Genomic DNA, 15,407 nt, shown 5'->3' with positions numbered 1-15,407 from the left:
CCTAAAGAGCATAACCCACTCATATCACCTGTGCCAAAATCCTCCTGCAGCACCAATAATCATAAATGCTTCAGAAATGCAGAGATATGTACAGGATCATTTCCGTTCTTTATTAATTCCATCTTTATTACCAACCATACACACCACTTTGGGCAGTTTTAACATTATGCATCAGCATTACAGAAATTTAATTACCAAAAGCTCTGGTTCCCACTCTTCTAAGCAGCGTGGAAACACAACAAGCAGTCCTCATCTCCAGTTTGAAAACACACTGAACACTCGTGGGCTGCATTAACTAGGAAATGGTCACAGCTGCTCAGTACCTTCCAGCATTTGATTTAAGAAACTGCTCCAGTATTTGCTCAAACACTGTGAGAATCAAAGAATAATGCCATTTACTAGTTTTTACCAACAATCAAGCAATTATGGAAGGAAGTACATCAGAAAATGGGGTTGATGAGGAAACCTTGGTTTAGGTCTCATTTAAATATTAAGCAAGCAGAGTATTATTCCTGGTGAGGGCCCTAACCTTGAAAAGCACTTAAGTAAGTGCTTAAAAAAAAAAGCCCAAACAGAAAGGTGTGTTTCGTGTATGCACTAAGTCAGAGGTGCAATGGAAGAAAAGAATGAAATAACAGAACGCATCTTTCATCTCATTAGGCAATCAAATACAAGGTAAAATTTGCCAAGTTGAAGACAAAATACTTTATAAAAACAGCCCTTACTAATTGCATAAGGGCATGTGCTGATACTCTAGTTGGTGTAAGTGCACATATCCAATGAATGAAAATAAATTTTGATTTCAAGAAATATCAAGAGGAAGCTGTCACTGAATCATTACCTTTGTACTAAAACTCCTTGAGTTTGATTTGTATTACTACAGCCTGGCAATTTTTTCTTTTGCTAAAAAAGTACATTGCAGGCTTTTTTCCCAAAAAAATCCTCTTCCTCCCAAAGGAGTTTTGCTCTCAGGGAAGCAGAAGTGTGTGTGTGTGTATGTGTGTGGGAAGCACTTCAAAAACCCCTGTCCAGCAATGACACGATTCCCTACAAAACCACAAAACCCAACACAACTCCCTGATTGTTCTGCACAGCCCCTAAGATAAAAAACTTCAGTGGCACATCAAGTGTGACTGCCTGAATCTCAAAATCTTAGATTAAAAAAAATTTGAAATCAAGACTGAAGATGAACAGAGTCATCACTAAATCTTTCACTCGAAAGCTTGATTTAAGAATCTCTGAAGAAACATGTGTTCCATGCAAACCTTTACCAGTGGAAGACAACATTTGCAATTGCTTTTGTGAAAATACAGGTACAGGTACCATTTTGTTTTAAATTTATGCCTGTGTGTACCCAGGTCTGCCATCTCTTCCATGTCTTAGCTCTCCTCTCATGGAACAAGCCCCACCCCATGAAGCAAGATCAGCTCAGGGAAAACAGCTTCTTCACCACCCAACCAAGTCTCCCAGTGAAAAAAACACCCCTAAATTAGTTCAATCCAACCAGGAAGGTAATACTCAACAATGAGATAGAAATAAGTAGTAGAGATCAGGTTTATTCATCAGAATATAAATACCCAGGAAGAAAAAAAACAACCAACCAACCAACACCCCACAACACATAATAAACAGAACATACACAGAACAAGATAAAGCATTGCACAACACACAAGGTCTAAACTAGGTTCTAAGTTTACAAGGAATACAGTTTAAGCAAAATAAAAACCTTACGTATGAGAGAGTTCTTTGTCTCAGCCAGCTGCTGCCAGCTTGTCTGTCTGTCTTTCAATTTCTCAGAAAGGTGTGTGTGAAAATCTAAATGAAATAAAACAAATAACATTTTAGAGATGGCTCTTCTCCTTCTTTTCCTTCATTCCATTCACCTTTGGTGCAATACAGCCAACAGAATGTTTCACCTCCTCCCACCCAAAGCATTCCTCAACAGTAAGTAAAATACATTACTCGTTATTATCTAGAGATTAGGAATTCTTTTATCTTGTTATCAATGACATAAAAAGGCATATTGAGTAGCAGTAGTTTGGTGCAATCTTGCTTTGCAGGAAGTCCATATTCCCACTGCCAGCATCATTAACCAAAAAAAGGCCTGAGTGCACAAAATCTCTCTAAAATCTCTCTTTGGGTAGAACTTAATCCAAAGGCCAGCAGAATTTCCATACAGGCTGTACAAGACGTGCTTAAGTTCATACTAACTTATTTTCAGTATGCTATCCATTCCTCCTATAGCCAAATATCATTACATCCTTGTAAAATATATTTTTTGTTATCTAAAACCAGACTCCTAGGATACATTTGGAAAATGGACATTCTCAGCTGTAATAAATCACTTCTTACATGTTTATTGCAGCAGCACTATGACTTTTACATTGACTCAACATACTCAGGCTCATTCTGCAGCATCTTAACTAAACAGGAACCAATGAAACTCCACTGTTGCAAGGAGCATTCTCTTTTCTTTTTTGTCTCATAAAAACTTCAGCTTTAGGAAAACAGATTTTAATAAAAACATACAAAAAAAACCCCTTTAGTTTTGAATCATCTCTCTCTTAGACTAAGAAGAACTAAAATAATCCTGGATTTTGAACACATGACATAAGTAGGGAGTCCTCTTACATTTGAAAAGCTCAAAATCAATTGCAAATTATTATTGAATTTCATAATAACATCAGGAGAATTTTAAGATGTAGTAAACAGGAAACATAAAACCTGTTTTTATTTATTTACATGATTTGCCTTGCAAAAACCAGCCAGACAAGAGGCCCAATAATTAATGTATGGTCACTCTGATTCTTGTTTTTCTCTAAGTTTTCACTGGAAAATAATTTTACTTGGTGCATCTCAGGTTCAAATCCTTCATAATATTTATAAGATAATAATTGATTCTTTCACCCAACACTCAAATAAAATCAACAGTGAAAATGTGTTCTGTAAACACAGCAATTTATTATATGCAAAGAAAAAAGGCAACACATTGACACAAATAAAAAAAGAGTTGACCAAGACAATAGAAAATAAACCACTTTACATACTAGACAACAAATTAGCTATTTGTTAGGAGCAAAAATACCTTAATTCAAGTGGAATAATGTGAAAGAATGACAGCAACTGAGTCTTACATCTCTGGCTTTGGGGAGAAAGGAATTTCAAGGGAAAAGTTACAAACAATAAAAACCAGGCAGAATTTACTAAACTGGCCCAATGTCTCCTTGCCACACAGGAAGTTAAATTTTGATAAGGTGCAACTAGAAGACATTTTTGGGTACTTTGGCTCACATCTAATTAGTTCAGTTTTATTTTGATGATACAGACTTTTGATTTAAAAACAAAGAACAAAAAAAGTTTTTCAGGAACGCTTCACTTATCAATATAATTCAAAGAACAACATACAAGTGAAGTAAAGAAATGTGAAGGGCAGAGCACAGTGAATAGCAATGTAAAAATGCTGGTAAATAATAATAAAAAAATATTGCAAATGTCTTGTTTTAGTATTACCAGCAATTCCCCCCCCCCCCAAAATACTAAAAGTTGGTATTATTTTCGTATTTTAAAAATGGGAGAAATTAAATATACATAAACACATGCATTGCAGGCATATATCAAAGAGGAAGTAATGGAATTGTTTCAGTAAGCTTTTTTTTCTTTTCTTTTTCTATGTGAAAATGGAACCAAACTCTTAAATACAGTGCAATTGTTCTGCAGTACTTACAGCTAAATTAAACCATTTTAGTAGTTTGCAATTATACTATTTCTGTTATATCCCATTCTATACTATGCAAAGTTTTGAAATCTTTACTGTCTCTATTTGTTTTAATATAAGCTTTAGCTTTCATTTCTCTTTTATGAGGAAAAACAGAATTAATCCATCAACAGTTCATCTATTGACATTTTACCACATTACCCTTTAAGCTTGTGTATGTTACTGAATCTGCTATTTTCTCTTTCACCTGTCCATGGCCACCTTGGGATATTTGATCCTTATAATGGACACAGACGAGGACAACAAAGTGTTCACCCCAAGGAAGCTGAACCATCCCTCTTTTTGTGGGAAGCACCTAAAACTAATGGCTAAAGCTCAAGTTTCCAAGCCCTGTTTCTCCAAGAATTAAAAAAAAAAAGAAAAGGTTTGTCACCAGTGCCCAAAGGAAAGAATATTGAAATGTTAAGACACTTTAAAATAGTGTCATCTGAAGGGAAGTCTCTGTGGGTATTACCTTCCTTTGACACTCACAGGGAGTTAAACCTAATTGCATTTAGGGTTATCTCTAGCAGCTACACTTGGAATCAACTATCCTCAGGAGGACTATTGTTCTAACTAATCTACTTATTAGGCTTTTATTCAGATTTAGTACAGCCTTTTATAAAAAAACATCTCGAAGGGATAGTAATGGATTTTGCAATTATCAGACAGGAAAGAGCAGAGTATGACCTACGGTCTTTGGCCTTACCAAAAATTAGGAAAAAGAAACCTTTTGTAAGTAAATCTTTAGATCTTTAAGTTAATTTTAATCCCTATCAGACACTGCAGTTATATCTGGAAAGGTAAAACCTGTGTGAATTTCCTGTGCTCCTCCTATATACTGCCCTAAAATACTTCTCCTCCCACAGGGAGAAAGAAACCTGCTTTCTGTCCTTGCCTTGCAAAGATGAGCAAGTAGCAGTTTTTGCTTGATGTCTCAAGCCCCATTTTAAGCTAAAAACCACTGTTGATACAGGTGATTTTAGATACCAGTATAAATCCTAGCAACACCTTTTGAGAACTGAGAAAACAGGCACTGCAATTCCTGACCTGCTCTCCCGTGAGGAATACAGAGTTCCGACTAGCTCCTTGCCTTCTGCATATTTTAAATATTTCTCTAATTTCCCTCTCACCCCAACAGTCTCCCAGGGAACCTACCACCCTGAGGAGATCCATTCTCCCCCACAATTGGGAGGCACCTCTGGACAGCAGCAGCCAGGGGCTCCACTCCTCAGGATCCCACTGCAGAGCAAGCCTGGGCCCCACAGGACATGTCTTTGTGCTGGGAAGGAGGCTGACCACCAAATATCCTGTTCTTAGTTCTAGTTCCTCTTTTGAGCTGTCCTAGCTACTGCTCTTAACCATCAGCCATCCAGGAACAAGCATCACTCCTCTCTCTTCTCTCTTCCCTCATTCCCAGTTGTTTCCTTCCTTTGAAATTCTCCCCTTCATAGTTTAAATAGATGCTTCCTGCTATGCACTATAAATTCCCAATCTTATTAGTTCACAGGTATTCTGGCATTTTGCTGTTTAGCATTTTCCAACAGGCATCACTAAAATCTTGGCAACCAATCACATAAGATGTGCTCCACCCTTTCAGACAACAGCACATTGTTTATGGTTGGGTTGTTTGGGGGTGTTTGTACATATGAAAACTTCCTTACATTTTATAAGAGTTGCTTCCTCCACCCTTAATTCTTGTGCCTCTCAGTCAACACTGATCTAGAATATAACTGTGGAACATTAAATGTGACCAGAGCCTAAACAGCCTCCTAAGCTCTGTTCTCATTTTTCCTCTTCTATTTATCTAAGTGGCATAACCCAATTTTTACTAGTAATATACAATAAAAAGATGGCTTATTTTCATAAATTAGCACTTCAGAAACCTTGAAAAAAACCCCTCACAAATAAATAGCCTGAATTTCTCAAGCTGCTTTCCCTCCCTCCCTATATTCACACAAAAACATCCAGTAACAAACACCTGCTCCTTTCCTGTCACACCTGTGTGGCTCAGACTGGTCCCAAATATCTCTGATTTCCTCCCTACTGACTACTTTCTGTGAGCACAAGTTTCTCTTCTGTTGATATCTCAGCATATTTTCACTGCCATTTGCTCACAATTATTGCTGATCATTATGATTTTTGAGGAAAAGGACAAAACCTGTAGCAACTGACAGAACACTTTCTCAGTACCAGGCAGGTCAATGCTCTACTTTGCCCTCAAAACCAGGCTTTTTTCCCCCATCACATTCCACCCTAATACCTCAGACCATGCCTGGGTGGGCAGATGTAACAAGTGCAGCACTCAACCTCTACGTGCACAATGTCCAGTTCGAAAAATAACTCAGTAATACAAAAGTCATGCACAAAGGTATGGGAATAAGAACTGTTCTGCAACAAAAAGGCCACACAGTTTTTCTTTTCCTGTATTGTCTTGACAGAATTACTCTCTCCTGTATTACTCTATTATGTTCTATTGCACATTTTACATCCAGTGTTTTGTTTGAGCTTTTGTAAAAGTTGTGTTCAGTTTTCTCTCCCCTGAAGCACATTCAACAAGTCAATTAGACTTTAAAAGCTTTACCTTCATATTGTACTGGCAGCTCTCAAGCACAATTATTCTCCAATGCAAAACACCCACAAGACATTTAAGAGTATACTTCCACAAATAAAATGCTAACACAACACCAAACATTCATGAAGAATTGACAAACACTACAAAGGAAAATGCTCTAATGCAGTTCAAGTACATCTGAAAGTGTATTTTAGCTCAGTGAACTCCACAGCAAATACACCATTTTCCCCTCTCCTCAGCCTAAAGGTAAGGTTACAAAATGGGAGTCAGAAGAATTTTTGACTTGCACTGTAATTTAAAACCTCCTAAATGTTACCAGTATGACCAGCAACAGATCTACCATACCAGGAGCTGGGTTTTCCAAGGGCAGTATCCATGCCTTTTCTAGAGAATAAAACAAGTATTTAGCTACATTAAACACAACAACACAGAACTTTAAATGAAAAATACTTACATTTTTTGTTTTCATTTCCTATGGAATACTAAAAGCATTGGGATGTCTTTCTACCATAAGAATCACAGGGATATGCATAATTCAGATCAGCACTTAAGAGTACAGAGATGTGTCTATTTATTTGTGTACAAGTCTGTTACGACTATGAAGTCAAAGATAATTGAACCTAAATTTCAAGTAGATGTATTTAAGTCAAATGAAATTATTTCTCTTAGTCTTATCTCCCAAAAGAATTAAATACAGCCCTATTAAGTCCAAATGATTATGTCTACACAGGAGTGTCAATCAATTTCACAATATCACATTAAGATCATGCCACTACATCTGGTAATTTTAAATATTCTCAAATTCCCCTGAACAGCCAAGCCCTAACATCTAAAATACTCATAACTGCCTCTTAATTCAACATGGTCATTGACTCACACAAAAAGTAAAACTCTAACTGAAACTTCCCAACATTTTTTCCTTCTGGTTTTACTTTGCCTTTTGAAGTAAAGGTCAATTCAACAACTATTACTTCATGCTGTTAGGAATGGTTTAGTAGCCCCATACAGACCAATGACTCAGCTACAAGTCATGATTTAATAATTATGGAGATATAAGTCACAATTCTCATGGGAATAATTTATTAAAAATTAATAAAATCTTTGAACAGCAACTGAATGTTCTCTGTGGTTGCTTTCTCTTTCTTTAATACCTTTTCCATGCAAGCTTCTCACAAATAACACTTTACCCTCAGGTCACTCTCTGTGCCAATGACTGCGTTTTTAGATCAAAAATGTAACACCTGGAAAGACCAATAACTCTTTTACAAAATGATTTTTTTCAAATCTGTTAAAAACAAAATTAAATCTCTGAACCTGGTATCCTTACATAAATATGGTGACAAGATTCACATGAATGGAATTTTACAATAGAAGCTGCCAGGTAAAAGTTTAAAATGTAGAGGAGACCACATGCACTGTACCCAAACCAGTCAACACTTAAACTAAGGCACCCACTACTTTTTCTCCTCGCTTGTGGCAGCACACAAAACTGTATAAATAAAAGCTTTATGGAAAAGGGTAAAACCACTTTAAATCCTAGAAGCAATTCCAAAAAAATAATTTTTCTCCTTATTGTGGGATATGTATTTTTCAGCTTGAAAGCATAAAGAAAGGATAAGTCAACCAGTAAAAGTTATCTGACCATACTAATTTCCTACTTCTTTTGTAAAATTAGGGAAAAATTAGTTAGCTGCTCTTGATTTTTTCCAACAACCTGAATATTCCACAGGCACTGCAACATCCTGTCTGCCTCTAACCTTGTAGCTCATTACTCATTTAAAACCAAGGAAGCCCCTTAAAATACAAAGAAAGTGATTGAGATCAGTGTTCTAGCAATAGCAGTGCCTCACAAAACAAAACAAAGCTCTTGAAGTAATAACTTCAGCATCTGTCTTCCTCATTACTCGTTTATGTTCTTCACTGTTAAGAATTATTGTTTGTTTTTAAATTGCTATGGCAAGTTAATTGATAAGCCTCAACCACCTTTAAACCTACTTTTACTTACTGATCTCTCTTGTCTTTCTACAGCAAGTTCTATTAGTGAAAAAAAATCAAATTACAGTTTTCAAGTAATTAAGCTGGTAAGATCCTGTCATCTGTGCCTGTAAACAATTTTGAAGAACTCAGAACTGACACACAACTTACAAGAAGACAAGCTTACTGTTTCATTGTGCTTTTTGCTGGAGAAAAAGATAGGAAGAACAAGATTTCTCTCTCAAACTTTACCAAATATCTGTTCAGCTTCTATAATGAGATCACCTATAGCTTTGAAACAAAGCTATTCTCAGCATTCTTTGATAAAGAATGTAAGTACAACCTGTAGTGAATCATATCAAAGATATTTTATCACTTCTCTAGCCCAGGGAAAAGTACAAAACTAGAATAAATACACAAAAATAATACTTGAGAATATCATCTCTAACTCCAGGAGCTTGCCTCTCCTGTTTCCTAACTTGAGAATATCATCTCTAACTCCAGGAGCTCACCTCTCCTGTTTCCTAAAGATTTTATTCAACAGCTCTGGTTGGATTATTCTTCCACCACTTTCTCAAGTCTGGCTCTGAACCAGTGTAAATTGTTAGTATTTACAAAGTCCAGGGATAAGAAGTCCTGGATGTATATAAGGTAGATTTTTGCTAATTTTGGAAGTGCCATTTGCTAATTTGATGCTGTATGGTTTCCATACAGGTAAAAGGCAGTGAGCAACCATTCCTTATTCACAGTCGTTAGTCAGTCACCACTGCAGAGGCTCCGGTCATGTGTAAACCATTGTACACCAACTGGTGTAAAAACCAGTTGTTTTTACACTAAAGAATATTAAAGTTATACTTCATATGGAAAATATGCCATACCTTGGGTAACTCAGCTCACCAGCTCCTACCTTTTGCAGTTCACCTGCATCATTCTTTAAATGAAAGAACGAGAACTCAACATATTGTTCAATGTTTATGGACCTTCCACACCTTTATACAGTGGCAGTGACAATATTTTCTGGTTTCTTCTCTAAATAAACTTTCCACTGGTTCCTTTTTTTGTTATAAGAAGAAGTTTGTTTCCATTATTGGAATATGACATGGATATCCTTTCACAGGATTGTCCACTGTTGTACTAACATAACTTTCCTGAATCTTAACAGATAATTCAAAGCCCATCATAATTCCTCAATAATATCCATTTCACCTGTTTTCTATCCTACCCACTCACATTGTGAGATTATTCAGGAAATTTTCAACATCTTTGTCTTCACTACACTGCCATAGAGAAATCAATCACTTCAGTACGTTTCTGTTTCTCCAGCTCATTCTAAAAACCACCAAAATTAAGTTTGTCCCATGGACACAACAACAAAGTGCAGGAAGAGGCTGTGACACTCAGAAAAAAAACCCAGATAAATTCAGCTCTTTTCTGTAAGAACAAATGTTACCTCACACATGATGGCAGCTGCTCCCCTCTGAACACAACATGGGCTGACAACAAACACACTCATCTTCTTCCTGATGGAATGGAGCCCTCAGCACCCAGCTTGCACAAAAAGCGGTTCATGGCTGGGGCAGAAAAACTGCCCTGGACAAGACAGCCACACCCAAACACATCACAGCTTCATGCTAGAGCATTACACTCCCTGACTCAAAAGGGATAATGTGTTGGAGGAAATAAACACGGTCAACACCTTCTGCATGTACCAGAAGGATATTTATGATGTGAAAAACATTGCAACGTATTTTACCTAAGCTACAAATACTGAGTCATGTGGTGACTGACCTAGTTTCCTGTTAAGTGTATTTTTAGTTACTCCTTGTTAACTTATGTTTTCATTAAAACCTGAGGGATGTGTCTTTTGAAGCCTGCTGGAGGATGAATGGAGGTATGATGCTTTGCAAAGGATGCCTAGGCATTTTTCCCCAATGTTTTCTCTCCTAAAGTCACATTCTAGTAGGAGCTTAACTGAAGAGCAAATAAGCATCATTTGTTTACCTCTATCTTATCTTTCCTTCTCAGGAATTTAAATGCAAATGAAAAATAGAACAAACACCAAGAATTGCATCAAGTGGTGGTGCAGTCTAATGACTACAACCAACAGTCTGTGCTCTGCTCACTGCCACAGCACTCTGCAGTCAGCAGGACTGGCAGTGACCCCTATCTGCTCTTTACAACTGAATATACACAGAAGTACTTTGAAAATCATCCCAGTATTTATACAGGAGTGATGTAATTAATTTTCAGAGTTTTGTGGGACGACATATAACATGTTATATAGGCTATTAATGAGATTATATTGATTTGAAATAGAACAGCAAACCCACCTAAGAAAAGAGCCCTCTGAGTGCCTCCAATCATGTAGAAGATGCATTAGAAGGGTTTTCTTTTTGGGAAATGATGAGCTTAATTTACAGTAAGTGGAAACTAATTGTTCTCAGACCACAAATGTAAAGTCAGGGAAAGCAAGGCCACTGTTACCAATTCTTTCTTTAGTATGAGAATGAACTATAAAACTTCAAAATTTATGTATGCAATCCAAAGGTTCAGAGCAAACCATGATTTTTTTTTTTTTTGCTTGTTCTGCCCCTTGTCTACCACTGAATTAAGTTTCAACATTAGATTTTGTGTAGCAAAATACTGCATAAGCATCTAGCTTCAAACAAAGGCTCAATTTCAGTAATTATCTTGATAATTATATTAGGACAGTCTAGGTTTCCCTACAGCTTTCTATTTTTCAAACTTGAAGAGAGTTATGTGCATGATGACAGCTCTGCGTGCTCATAAGACTATTCTTACTTTATCCTGTCTACTTTCACACTCTCCAGAAATTCAGTTTTAAGCTGCAGTTTTCAAGTATTTTGTCAATCACAGTTTATCAAATGCATTCTGCTAAGGCAGCTGTCAGGACAAGATTCAGCAGTGACAAGCTGTCTCAGCTCCTGTTCATTCTACCCTTTTTATCTCTGAGGAGGAGAAATACTGTGGCTAGAAAAGGCTCTACCTGTTCACTAAACAGTCAGTGGAGTCACTGTGTTGGCAGAGCTCCTGATCAACAGAACGAGGACTCCCAATAAATTCTCAGCAGCACATTTATGCCTACTTTTTCCTTATCATAAGTGCTGTTCTGAAAACACTACTGGCACTCTGCACATAGAGGTGATTGAGTAAAAAGACACAGTGCAAAGTTGTCAATTTATCCTGAAATAGCTTCTACTGGATAGATAAAAGCCATCTAAACCATAGCACAAGACAGTGCTATTACACAGAATCTCCAGACTTCCCACAAAAAATTCCAGAAAAAACCTCTGCCCTCTGTTACACACATACACACAATTATGGCATCATACACAACTATTTGTGTATACAGTGAAATATCAGTGCAGACTGAAGTAATATCTTATCAATCCTGGCAATTAAGAACTTAATGTAATCTCACTCTGTATAAATGATATTTCAGAAAGGCTAAAACTGGGATTATGCCAGACTTGCCTTTTAGCTTTAATTGTGTTGACTACATTACCTAAAAGAATCTTCACTTATAATGACAAATCATGACTGGGAAAACATGTATAAGTCAGATTTTTTCCTCCTCCACATATATTACCATGGAAATGCCAAAAGCGTAAGACAGTTCTCAGACAGCTTATCTCCAAATATTTTAGTTGATCAAAATGATGCCATTTGATCCCATACATGGTCTGTTGAAGGATGAAGAAGGGAGTTTGAACAGTAGATTCAGTGTTAATCTACATCAAACACTTCTGCTTTAAAGGGAACAGAATGAAGAAATTTTCAGTCTTCATTAAAGAGGAAACATGAAAAAGGCCAAGTAGTGACTTGAACTTTAGGAGTGTTAAATAGTATTTGAAACAGGCTGACATTTGAAAATTTTCAATTGTTGTCCATCTTTTAAGTGTCCATCATTGTCCATAAATGTCATATAAAAAAGAACAAAGCAATAAATGGGTCAGAGTAATCTCAAAAATAAGAGAAAAATCATTAGGATATGAAGAGGAGCCATCAAACTGCCTTAACACAGTGTCTCATTGCCAATCTCAGCATGAGAGGTTAGAAGCAGAGCTGGAGACAAGAGTAGGAGCACAGGATGAAGTCAGAGATAAAAAATACAAATAACACAAGGATGACCTTAGGTGTAAATAGAAATCTGAGTCTCAAGTTGAGATGTTCCTACAGAAACTACCTCATGTTCACAGCTGGTTTTGCATTGCACACTCCACACTTGCATATAATGGAGCAACAAACTACAAAACCTTCAGGAAAAGTTGGAGTAAATGACTTGAAAAGACAGCCAGGAAGGTGAGAAAACAAACAAAACTGGTTACAGTTCTGTTAGACCTGGAAAAAAAAAACAACTCAGAAGGACCAAGAAGCAGAGAGGACTGTCCTGAAGAAATACGTTCAGACTGTAATAGGTGCAGCTGTGCATTTTATTCCTCCAAGGTAAATAAACCGAACACCTCACACATCCTTTCAGATTAAGGATTATATATTGTCCAAACACTAAGGTTCTATTTAGAATATGGGACGGGAGAGGGCTGGCCCTGTCCAGAGGTCATATTTCCTTTCCTTTCACTCCTGGCATGGCACTCTCTGTACAAGCTTCTCCCTTCTCTTTGTGCAGGGCACAACTCCTGAACACATCCCTGTTGTCAGCAGATCCAAAAAGTGCATTAGGATGGATGGAAAGCATGCTCATGTGCTCACTGCACACAGCTTCTAGTTTGCCAGCTGATGTAAAAACATGACAAGAGATAAACTTAAGAACATAATAAGAATTTTCACATGCCAGTAATTTTTTTTAGACTTTCTTTTTTAGTACTAGCCATGGGACCAAGTTACATCAGTCAGAAAACATGATTTTCTGCTTTCAATGTATGTAATATCTGCCAAATAAGAGAAGATGACACAAAGGCAGGAGGAGATGAGTCAAGTGAAGGGTCGCTAGAAACCTGTTTTCTCCAAGTGGACAGACTGTGCCTTAGCCCAGCAGTAGTCCCCCAATCATCATTGCTTTTATCACAACACCTCTGATGCAGCTAGCTAGGGACTGAGGGGTCATTAATTCGGGACATTAAACATGCCACCAGTCACCCATGGCCAAGAGCTGTACTCAATCATCTGGGAGCAAAGGCGTGTTTTAGAAAATAGAATTGAAACCCGGATCTTTACTGGACACATTTATGTGTACCACTGATAAAATCCATACAGATGCTGACCCTGTTCCAACACAGAGAAGTGCTGAGCTGTAAAACCAGCATTCTTCTGAAGGAGAGAGCAAACAGAGCTTGGAGTTATGGCAAAGCAGAACCTCTGTTTCATAGAGGAAGTTGCAAATTCACTAGTTCACCTCTGGCTGTAAGAATTTCCAAGTAGGGTATCAGGATACAATTCACACATTTCTTGATGAAGTAACCAAGGGCACTCTGACATTTTATCTAGTCCCTCCCAATTACTTGGTGGTCTTACTCAAGCATTTGGAACTATTTAAATTTCCACATATCAAATCCTATCTGTCAGTCGTGACCAACCCTAGATATCTGGTACACAGAGGCCATCAGGCAAATCACACCTATGGCAGTATTTCACAGAAAGGGACAACTACAAGGTGGAACATCTCACTTCTGGAAGGTTCAAGTGAGCAATGTCTCAGCTGAAGCAGACTTTTCCCAAACAAATATTTCAAAGTTCACCTTTATGACCTTTCCTTTTATCATCTAACACTGACAAAAACCCTTTTAAGCTGTTACTTACTGGTCAACATGTTCAGCATGCATTAAAAAAACATATGGGTGGGATCTTCTCTACCTAAATTAGGCACTTAGACCACAGCCAGATTCTTTACAAAGAAGCCAAACCTATTCTCTGCAGCTGGGGGAGAGAAATAAGCACTCCTGAGATGTGTTCAGAGGATGGTCTTGTCCACCTAACTTAAGTGAGTGAATTCACGACAGAATGGTCTTCCTCTGGAAAGTATCCAAAAGCCTCTGCCACTCTCTGCTGACTCCAAGAGGAAAACCAAGCACTTCAGTTACAAAACAGCTTCATTAAGCACAATGTAGGCACAGAACTGAGTGAATTAAAGCTCTGTGCTGTGGTGGCTAAGTCCACTTTACACCCCCCAAGTTGCCTTAAAAGTGCTCTCTCATTACAACACTGTGCTAGAAAGTTCTCCCTTTGTCTAGATCCTGCTGGTCACTGGCCCTCTCCCCCTCCCATCCCTTTTCCCATTGGCCCCTGTTATGCCATTCAACCTCGCCTCTGCCCCCGAGCCCTCAGACCATTGGTTTTGGATGCTTTGCCCGCCTTTGGGAATTTTTGGGATAAAACTGGCACGGGCTGTTGGTGTGGTGGTTCTTTCTTGCCTCTGTTCCCTTGGGGCTGTTGCTGTTAAACACCTTGGAATCGCATGCAGAGAGCCCCTCTCGCCTCTCTGTCTGCGGTTGGTGCACAGCCTGGGGCTGTGAGCGGCTCTTGGTGACCACCTGCGCAGGTGAGAGTGTGCGCACGCGGAGGTGCCGGGAGAGCGCCGCCTGAGCGGGCCACGAGGGACCCAGCAGGGACCAACAGGGCATCCATCCATCCATCCATCCATCCATCCATCCATCCATCCATCCATCCATCCATCCATCCATCCATCCATCCATCCATCCACCGAGGCCCTCATCCTAGAGCTGTGCATTGACACTTGGCTCTTTTAATCCTCAGAACAGAGTGCAAAAACAGCCTCCCTAAAAAAGAAGTTCTTGCATGACTTGGTAATATAAATTGATAAAGCAAGGAAAAATGTTAAATTTAAATGTCACTAAGCATGAGCAACCCCTGACTGTGTTAAGGCATGAGTAGTGCAGCCCAGACAGCAATTCACTCTGAAGAGAACTTGGAGTCTGTGACTGAGCTTCCACTACTTTTCACCTAATTCCTCTGGCATTGTTCCTGCATTCTGAATGTCCAAGCAGTCCACTCCTTACACAGGTATTCTGATTCCACAACACATCACTGGTTTGAGGTGAGCAGTGTCTAAAGGGACAGAAAGTTTTAAAATCATACTCAAAAGTCATACGTAAGGACTTTAAATGG

The 15,407-nt window shown here is 38.2% G+C and overlaps 1 protein-coding gene across 2 annotated transcripts in view; it reads right to left on the bottom strand.

Annotated features, from left to right (window-relative positions):
- The window catches only part of TENM2 (teneurin transmembrane protein 2), a 744,328-nt gene that overhangs the window by 285,915 nt on the left and 443,006 nt on the right, over positions 1-15,407 (bottom strand). For both annotated transcript variants that reach the window (XM_069029269.1, XM_069029270.1), the window contains one exon: positions 1,732-1,815. In XM_069029269.1, the coding sequence (XP_068885370.1) occupies positions 1,732-1,815 (84 nt within the window). The remainder of the gene's footprint in view (positions 1-1,731; positions 1,816-15,407) is intronic.

This window comes from Aphelocoma coerulescens, chromosome 13 (genome assembly GCF_041296385.1).
Source record: "Aphelocoma coerulescens isolate FSJ_1873_10779 chromosome 13, UR_Acoe_1.0, whole genome shotgun sequence".
Lineage (NCBI taxonomy): Eukaryota > Metazoa > Chordata > Aves > Passeriformes > Corvidae > Aphelocoma > Aphelocoma coerulescens.
The sequence above is the reverse complement of the archived record's forward strand: the minus strand, read 5'-3'. Positions and strand labels throughout refer to the sequence as shown.